Source organism: Fistularia commersonii, chromosome 21, assembly GCF_037954325.1.
Source record: "Fistularia commersonii isolate RoL2024-O1a breed Wild chromosome 21, RoL_Fcom_v1.0, whole genome shotgun sequence".
In the NCBI taxonomy this organism is placed as follows: Eukaryota; Metazoa; Chordata; class Actinopteri; order Syngnathiformes; family Fistulariidae; genus Fistularia; species Fistularia commersonii.
This window is the reverse complement of record NC_141304.1, coordinates 13,505,025-13,513,918: the sequence shown is the minus strand read 5'-3', so window position 1 is coordinate 13,513,918 and position 8,894 is coordinate 13,505,025. Positions and strand designations below refer to the sequence as shown.

General features: G+C 43.4%; 1 protein-coding gene across 2 annotated transcripts in view; it reads left to right on the top strand.

The window, feature by feature from the left end:
• Positions 1-24: 24 nt before the first annotated feature.
• rhobtb3 (Rho related BTB domain containing 3) overlaps positions 25-8,894 on the top strand; it is a 29,899-nt gene continuing 21,029 nt past the window's right edge. Inside the window, exons 1-7 of one of the 2 annotated variants that reach the window (XM_086168037.1) lie at positions 25-157; positions 453-684; positions 1,539-1,731; positions 5,480-5,598; positions 6,510-6,618; positions 8,250-8,445; positions 8,544-8,740. In XM_086168037.1, the coding sequence (XP_086024163.1) occupies positions 156-157; positions 453-684; positions 1,539-1,731; positions 5,480-5,598; positions 6,510-6,618; positions 8,250-8,445; positions 8,544-8,740 (1,048 nt within the window). In that variant the 5' untranslated portion in view covers positions 25-155. Of the gene's footprint in view, positions 158-452; positions 685-1,538; positions 1,732-5,440; positions 5,599-6,509; positions 6,619-8,249; positions 8,446-8,543; positions 8,741-8,894 lie in introns of both variants that reach the window. The other variant, XM_086168036.1, reaches the window with a different exon arrangement.

Genomic DNA, 8,894 nt, shown 5'->3' with positions numbered 1-8,894 from the left:
GCTCCGCGGGGACCGTCCGCCGATGAGAGGGATTAACGGCGGAGCGGAGCCGTGGCTCATTGCGGTAAAGCTGTCTGCAGACCGGCGTGGAGACGCGCCGTGCGGGAAACGGGCTCCATAGCGAAGAGCAACGGATCACAACCGCCGTGACCACAATGTAAGTTGATGTGAGGCTCACTGTGAGAGAGAGGGAGAGAAAGAGAGAGAGAGAGGGGGATCCTGATTCGGCTGCATGCTGGAATATTTAAGTCAGTAAATAACCATTTAAGCTTGAATGTTGTAATGAGCATCCATGCAAGTGTGACTGAGCCCCCCCAAAAGGCCTTTGCACGGTTCATCTCAGTGATTTATATTGTCATGAGGCGCAGCAGGACCCCCGTCTCCCTCAGCTCCGTCTCTGGATCGTCGCCCGCCTTCGGGTCACTTACGACCGAGAGTTGTCTGGCTTGCAGGTCCATTCACATTGTGGCTCTGGGCAGCGAGTGCCCCGGAGGAGTGGGACCCGGGGAGGAGATCATGGGCCAGGGGCAGCTGCAGGGAGGTCTGCTGTGGAGCTACCTGGGTCACGGGGCGCTGGTGGGACCCTGTGACCTGGAGAACAGCCGACACAACCCGGCCTTCATGGAGTACACCTCGCGGGTCTTCGGAGATGTCACCGTGGTTGTTCAGGATTGTCCCAGCTGGGTAAGAGAAGACGGAGAAAGATGTGCAAGGATAGACGTGCAATGACGGTCATGTTCCAGGCTCTTTGGGTGTAAAACTGTTATCGTTTAGGAATGTGTTATCACACAAGAACGATATCTCCGCATTGTGTAAAGATAAGACTACGCCACATTCTGTGTCCAGATTGCAGCGAAAGATCAAGACAGGTCAGGTTAATGGAAAAGGAATGCGACCTCCCTTGAAAATGCACCTAACCTCCTCATAATTATTATTATTTTTTTTTTAACACGGCTCCTGTATATCAGAAGACGTCCAACATTTGAAATTCCAAGGCTACTTGCCTCCCAGCGCTGATTGCAGGTTTAAAAGAACGTCTCTATTCTTAGGACGCTATTTCAACATGCGGCGCACAAAAAAAAAAGGGGAAAAAAAAAAAGATGAAAGAACTTTTGTAGCTAATAGCATATGACATGAATAACTGTTTTATGGTGCTGTCTAACCCTGTGAGAGGTTTTGTCGGGAAAAGTCTCGTCAGTTTGATTCTATTTTTCTTTGTCAATTTTTTATTCAAATGACTCTAGGCTTTCTGCTGCAAGCTTTCCTAAGTGTTTTGCCTGGCTAATGAGTTGAATTAGGTTAGTTTAGAACAGTGAGGCTCACACAGGTCCTTGAGGGTAAAGTCCCGAGGGCCGCCCTGAGGTATTTATACTTAGGGAGACACGGAGAGAGGTTGACTGAGGTGAGATCAATGCTTGGTGGAGGGAAGGGGGGGGGGGGGGGGGGGAATCTTCATCAAGCCACTTTGTTTGTTGTCTTTTCCTCACGTTCCTGCCCCTTCACCGACACTTCGCTTTGCTTTCGTTGTCCCCCTCCAGGACTTGCTGGACAGCGATTGGGCCAGCGTGCGGAAAGTTCTCGAGCAGGCGGACATCCTGGTTATTAAATATTCAGTCACAGATAAGCTGGCCTTCCAGCAGGTCAGGAATGGTTATGCCCCGAGGCTCCGCCCACTCCTGAGGCACTGGGGTGTGCCCGTCATCCTGGTCGCTATTGGAGCACGACTGAACGGTGGGTTGTCCTGTTGTTTGTCGCAGCTAGTCACACAACAACAGATGGCTCCTTTAACAGTTTGTCGTGTTTTTGTCCTCGCAGCAGTGAGGAAGTGTCTCTGTGTTCAATTTTAAGCCTGACTGACACCGGATCTTTGCAGCTGAGGTCGATAATTCTGCACGAGAAATTACAATGGTTGAATTCACGCTGAAATCTCATTGAAACTGTCATTTAATAATAAGAGTTTTAAACTGTAACGCAGCAGATAGTGTCTTTCAATGTACCAACTGTTGGAATTATTGCCGACTTTTATCCTTTAATACATATATATTTGCATCATAACGTCTGACCACATACAGTATATGAAAACTGTCAAGATAATAGTCAGTCATGCGACTGCAGATGTTCACATTTGACTACATGTGAGTTGTAAGCGCCGTGTACCGACTCCCGGCTATTTCCTTTGTAATACCATTCACAGCTCATGTGCCGTCATCTTTCTGACCTTGAGCTGAAATTCCTCTGACATCAAAATAACGTCTTTCCAATTTTGGCTTCATGTGTCTGTCATGTTAAGATGAAGTCTTTCCGGCGGTAAATTGACAATGGCGGCGCTCGTTGTTATGGATTATTCAACGATATCGTGTGGTGTAAACAGCTCAACTGTTGCATTTAAATGCTGCTTAAATATCAGTTCAGTAATTGGATATGAAAATGGATTCGGTTTCAATCAGGTCGTCTTGCATCAGAAGTATATTTGTTGTTTAAACTTGTTATACACTGTGTAGGGCCAGTACTTATATTAGATTTGTGTCAAGTCTGAAGTTCTTTACTCCCACATATTGGCATTGGCTCCAGTCATCCATTATTGTGCAAGATCGGACAGAAAACTAATTAAATAAAAATAAAATGGCTATGAATTTTATCGTGGTCAAATCTTACCCTGGCAACTGGACTTGCTTCCTTGAAGACGTTTCACCTCAAATTTGAGAGGCTTCCTCGGGCTTAGGAATACTGCATGGTGGAACGTACACAGAAATAGTGACGTAAAGTAGCAGAGAAATAAGTATGCCTTCGTATATCAAGGATAATGACGAATAGTGCTTCGAGTAAGTTATTGTCATTGTAGGTGATATAGGTAAAAGATAAGTAAGTTTGTTAAACATATCTTTCAACAAATCCGCTACAGACTTTTTTTTTTAGTTTTGATAGTGTCATATGGAGATGCTGTCCACGCTGCGTAGTTTTCCAGCCCAGGGGACGGAGAACTCCAAGGCTTGGTAACTCCTGCAGTAACCGACTCTAACCGTCTTGAGAACAGGTGTTAAATTTAGAAAGTGTTGGGCACGAAAGAGATGATAAACAAGGGTGTCATTTTGAAGCAGCCCTGCAACAAAAGAAGTGTCGGTCTTACCCGACGGAGGGTAGACCAACTGACCTTGTGATAGAGAAGAGAAAAGATCTAAACGGGTACCATGTGGGACATCTGAACTAAATCTTGGAGCTGAATGAAAGACAGCATCCAGATGTTTAAGATTAGTGGTGGGAGCATATCTATAAATAACATTACTGTTATCTACCATAGAGAGGAATGTTGCCTTAACAAATGTTTTCCTCATTACACAATATGAAACAAGACCTGCTCTTCAGTTTAATAAGTACAAATATAGAAATGAGGTAAACAATCACAGCAAAATGCACAAAATGAGATGTACTCTTTACTAGCCTATTCTTATCATGGCGCAGCAATTTCAGCATAAAATACTGTAAAATACCGGGCAGTGTTTATCAACGAAACAGCATTAATGTGTTTCACTTTGAATCAGACAGACGTTGAATTCTAGCTGAAAATGAAAATTGTGGAGGGCAAAGAAAAAAGAGTTGGTATTGGAGCGGCTTTGGATTTTAATCACCTGACATGGAAACATCCGTTCACCGAGGTACAGTCAGTGGGAAGCGGGTCATCTACAAGAAATGCATATTTATGAAACAAGTCATTAATTTCAGATTTATGGTATTAACCTGTGCCGTTTTTCTTTGGCCAACATACAGTATATGCAATATATATGGAAAAATGTACTTATTTACTGTATATATCACCTCTCGCCTGCTATCCTGCAGGAAACACGCGAAAGGAAGTCGTGATATTGATTCGAAAGCCAGTAAAAACGTAACCTGCTGAAGCACAAGTATGACTACATACAGTCATACCCAAAACAGCGCTAAAACCTTGTGTGTAGCCTCACCGGAGGCTACTGAACACATGAGGAGTGAATGTTCCCTTATATCTGTACCTCAAGGAGTCTTTGTTTCAGCAGACACACTGACCCTTGTTGCATCTCGATTCTGTAAACAAGCCCATCAAATGTACCAGGTTGTATTTTTAGCTTTTCTGCTGAACATTCTTTGAGATCCTGTCAGAGCAGCACTGCAGAACGATCACAGTGCAAGTCAAGTTTCACCCGGGGAAGAGGACAGAGAGGGAGTTCATGGCTGTAGAACAGAGCCTTTGTTTGTGTTTTTGTTTGTGGCTGCGGCCGTGATTATTTTCACGCTATACCCTCATGACTACAGAGAATGTTGACTGAGCTTCAAGCGCTTCCTGCTGCATGACTTGGACCACCTAAGGCAAAGCTGTGGCAGGGAGCGTTGTCGTACGTGCATTAACGCAGCCATTAAACCAGCGCTGAGCGCAAGAGCACCAGCGGATTTATCCAAGGGCACTCGCGCACCATCTTGCACACAAACCTATCGATGATATGCCAAGTCACTGCCCGTCAGACGTACACACTCCAATTTCCATTCTGTCTAACTCCCTTACACACATTGATGTACATGCTGTCCAGTTCTCTGTGTCATGACTGCAGGTTATTAGCGATGTGATTTATCAAATTTTATAGCACTTAGCCGTGCATCCGGCCAATTCTCTCAGGCTCTTTCCTTCCTCCTCCTTCAGAAAATTACCAGGTGCTCGCATGGCTGCAGATGTTAGATGTAAAAACATCCCATTACATGGCCAGATAAAAACCCAACATTTCTTATCACAGAATATGAGAGAGCACTTCCACCCAGACTCGCTTAAAATAGCTATGTTTTTGAAGGGGGTTATTGATTGTTCTGTGACCTATCTGCAAATGTGATATACCGTATGCTCCTTGTTGCTGTGTGTTGTTTATTTAACTGCATGGTCAAGGCTCTCTGTAATAGTGATGAATTGCTTTGTTTTCATAAAGCCCAACACAAATGCAGGTCACCCGATTACAATGACCGACATCTGTCTTGTACGGAGGGATCGGTGTCTGTGTAAATATCGGTCGACACGAGAAGTGCAAGATTCGACCGATGCATCGTACTTTACATTGCCGATGTTGAACGTATCGTTTTAAATTTTTTAAAAGATTGAATACGATTTTCCTGTACTTGTGTGGTGTTCTTTACCGCTGCAAATACAGTATCGGCAAGTGTCGGTGCCATTATAATTTCTTTCTATCGTCGATTTATGTTGCTGTCGACACTTATGATCAAAGTATTCAGCATTGTTTCTTCAATACCAATATTTTGATTTTAACGTAAAATAACTGAGCATTTACATTTCATACTGTGCGCATTGTCCAACTACAGCTCATCCGGCCAACACCTATACGTGCAATTGTGCAAACGGTATTTATGAGCTACTCTTATGTCTTTACATTGCTTTATTTCACTATCTTGACCTCCCTGCGCTCAGATGAAGGCCCTCCCTGTACGTGTCCACTGTGTGCATCAGACTGGAGCAGCTGTGTGCCTCACAGTGAAGGTCTGCAGCTGTCTCGAGACCTGGGGGCCACCTACCTGGAGTTGCCCTCTCTCAACCATGTGTTCGTGGGACGCTACTTTGGCAGTGTGGTGAGCAAGAGCACACACACACACACACACACACACACACACACACACACACAGCAAAACTAATTGAACAATCAAAATACACAAAATTCTATTGATATCGTGTAGTGGCTGGGATTCAATAGGTACTTAAATGAACTTGTGATCCATATCAGTGGTCCCCGACCTTTTTATCACCGCGGACCGGTCAGCGCTTGACAATTTTACCACGGACCGGGGTGGGGGGTGCAGGGGGGTACACAAAGATTGTTTATATTGCGACTATAATAATAAAAGTGAATCCACTGTGTACTCGGATGCAACTTTATTGGCAGCTTCCTCGTAACATTGCGCCAACAACATAACATGAGTATAATGAAGGCTTCATTGCCTCATTGCATATAACAAGGGTGGCCTGGTCTGTGGGAATCACCTGTTACGGTAACACCACATTTCAACTAGAACTCCTGGTATTGTCTGTTAAAATTTTTTTTTTCTGGAAGTTGTAAGCTCTTCTTCTGTCTCTTCACTATACCTATTCCCCTTTGAAAAGACACTGTCCGTCTGATGTTTTTCTACTCATTTTGCTAGCTTGTGGGTTACATTTTTGGCACTCAAGTGACTGATATGTAACCGGTCATTTTTCAAAATAAAACATTTTTCAAAATGAAAATTTTTCAGACTCAGATAATAAATCCAACGGAAACAATTGATTATATCTTGGACGGCCCGGTACCAATTGATCCATGGACCGATACCGGTCCGCAACCCGGGGGTTGGGGACCACTGATCTATATAATGTGTCTCATTTTTATGTATTTAAATATCATACTGGTTTCGTACTGAATTGAGTGACTGCTAAACCGTCTCTAGAGAATAGATCATATAGATATAGATATATCATGCTTTTGAACTGTGTTTTCTGGATTATTCAGCTGGAGTACTTCATGATTCAGTGTCTGAAACACAAAGCCAAAGAGCGGCCAGAGAAGAGACGGGGCAATAAAGTGAATGAGCTTCGCCCTCCTCATTTAGAGCAACCAGGTCTGAAGAAGAATCTACTCTCTCAACACTAATACTGCTTCATGCTTTTTTGTGTCATGTCGATAAGTAATTTTACTGTAACATCATTTGGTCGTCATTATTTCTCTAAATAGCTATTTCATAAGTTAAGATTGTCTCCCCCTGAACTTTGCGCGCTGTAAAAAAAAGGCTGAGCGCACAGGTTTCCTGCGGATCGATATTCTCCATTTCAAACGGGAAACCGAGCCACAGCGAGATGGACAACTTTCATTCAGTGATTTTCTAAATCTATTTTAGGCCGAGTTGGTTTCATCACCAGACGCCGCAATGGCTGAGTGTATAGTGGTTTGTTCGGAGGCAGCTCAGTGATTGTTATTGTGGGATTAGAAAGCATTAGTCATAATCTAATCTGTAATCACATTTTCTCAATTAGTGTGGATATTTGACATTAGCAGCACAGACGTCTGTTGTTCTGTGCAGTTTGCAGACTGACATTTCGGGTGTATAAATAGTTTGGATAGTAATGATAACATTGCAGAGTAATTTTTTTTTTTTTTACTTTCCTGCCTGCACCGTCAAATGACATTGAAAAGACTATTACAGTTATGGAATCGTACTGAAAGACCTACTTATACTGCAAATGTAAAGCTATAGAATATATAGCATATATCCTTCCTCCATGTGTTAAGAAGAATGACTCAATGTGAGAATTAGCCAAAAACCATATTTTCGAAACAATCGTACTCTTCCTTCAATCATATTGCATTTAAGGTATTTGGAATCTGCAAACAAAAATTACAATATAAAATGATGAATAAGTGACAGTACAGCATTGGTTGGTGAACGCTACTTACGATGGAGAAAATGCAAAATGTCACCAAATAAATCCAATAAAAATAAATGCAACGTATTAAATAAGTGCTAAATCGTAATCTGACCTGCAGTGTGTCTCCATTCGACATTATGACTGACATTTTCAGCTTCAGCCAAAGAGGATAGAGAAAGCAGGTGGATTTATTGGAGCCCGTCCAGTGCCACTTCACTCTCCTGTTGCCTGGATGGAACGGGATGAGTGCTGATTTGGCAACGGCAACTCTCGCGCAGCCAATTCTTTGTCGCCGTGAAAATTAAAGTTCACAGAGACGCGGCATGCCAAAGATTCAATAAGAATATATGATGGGATACTGATCGGTCAAGCGTAACCTTTTTGCTTATCCACCTATAACAAAAGCGATAGACGCCAGTTTACGGTGCCAGTAAATGACCATTTTTCTTAAATAGGCAAAAAAGTAAGGAAATACAACGTATTAAAAAGTGCATAATGCTGCATGCTTGTTTTTTTCTGTGCATGTCTTTCATATCCTGCAAACACAGTCGTATCTTAGAGTGTTTTTGTCTGTCCCATGTCGGTCATAAAACGGGTTAATCACAAGTATACAGTAGGTGGAAGAGACTTTTACTCAGCAAAAGATTGTGATTTAGAAAACAACTAGGACTCAGAGCATAACAACTTTGGCGAAATTTCCCTTTCATCTTTTCAATTAGGGTCAAGTTCTTCGAGCACTCGGTGTTAATTCACACAGCGCACTCTTCATATGCTTTCCGCTCAATTCTACCTTTTTTTTTTTTTTTTTTTTTTGACCTCCCTGCAGCGCGTCTCCCCCCTATTCGAGTGGAGGAATCAAGCTTCTCCCAGGATATGCAGTGGTTGCTGGAGCGTGGTGTGCAGTTCGCTGATGTAGCTTTCTATGCTGGGGATTCTGGGAAAGAGCTCGGGTGGGCGCATGCGGCCGTGCTGTGCGCCGTCAGTCCGTACTTCAGGCAGTTGCTCCTCGGCCCCAAGACCAGGTAATAAGAGCGATTAGCGCGCAAATTGAGCTTTTCTGTTATTTGGGTGTGCAGCCAACAGGGCCTCGACGCTTAATGCGAACGTGTGTGATCGACAGGGAGCGTCCTCAGTCGAGGTGTGTCTGCAGAGAGCGGGATGGGGGCCCCCATTCCCTGCTGTCAACCTGGGACGGCGGGATTATTGACGATATGCCGAGATCAGAAGGACACCTGACGGGGCGCCTCTCTCGTTTGGTGGTGAAGGACCCCCTGCTGTGTATGTGCCTGTGGGAGACCCTGATGTTCATATACAGAGGTAAAAAACACACAAAAAAAACCCACAAGCAATTCATAATCACTTAATTTATGACTACAGCGGAAAAAACTGCCTGTGTTAAAAGGCACAAGAGTCAGATTTATCGCCAAATTATTCCCTTCCATTATATATTAATGTTTTGTTCCGTTCCGTT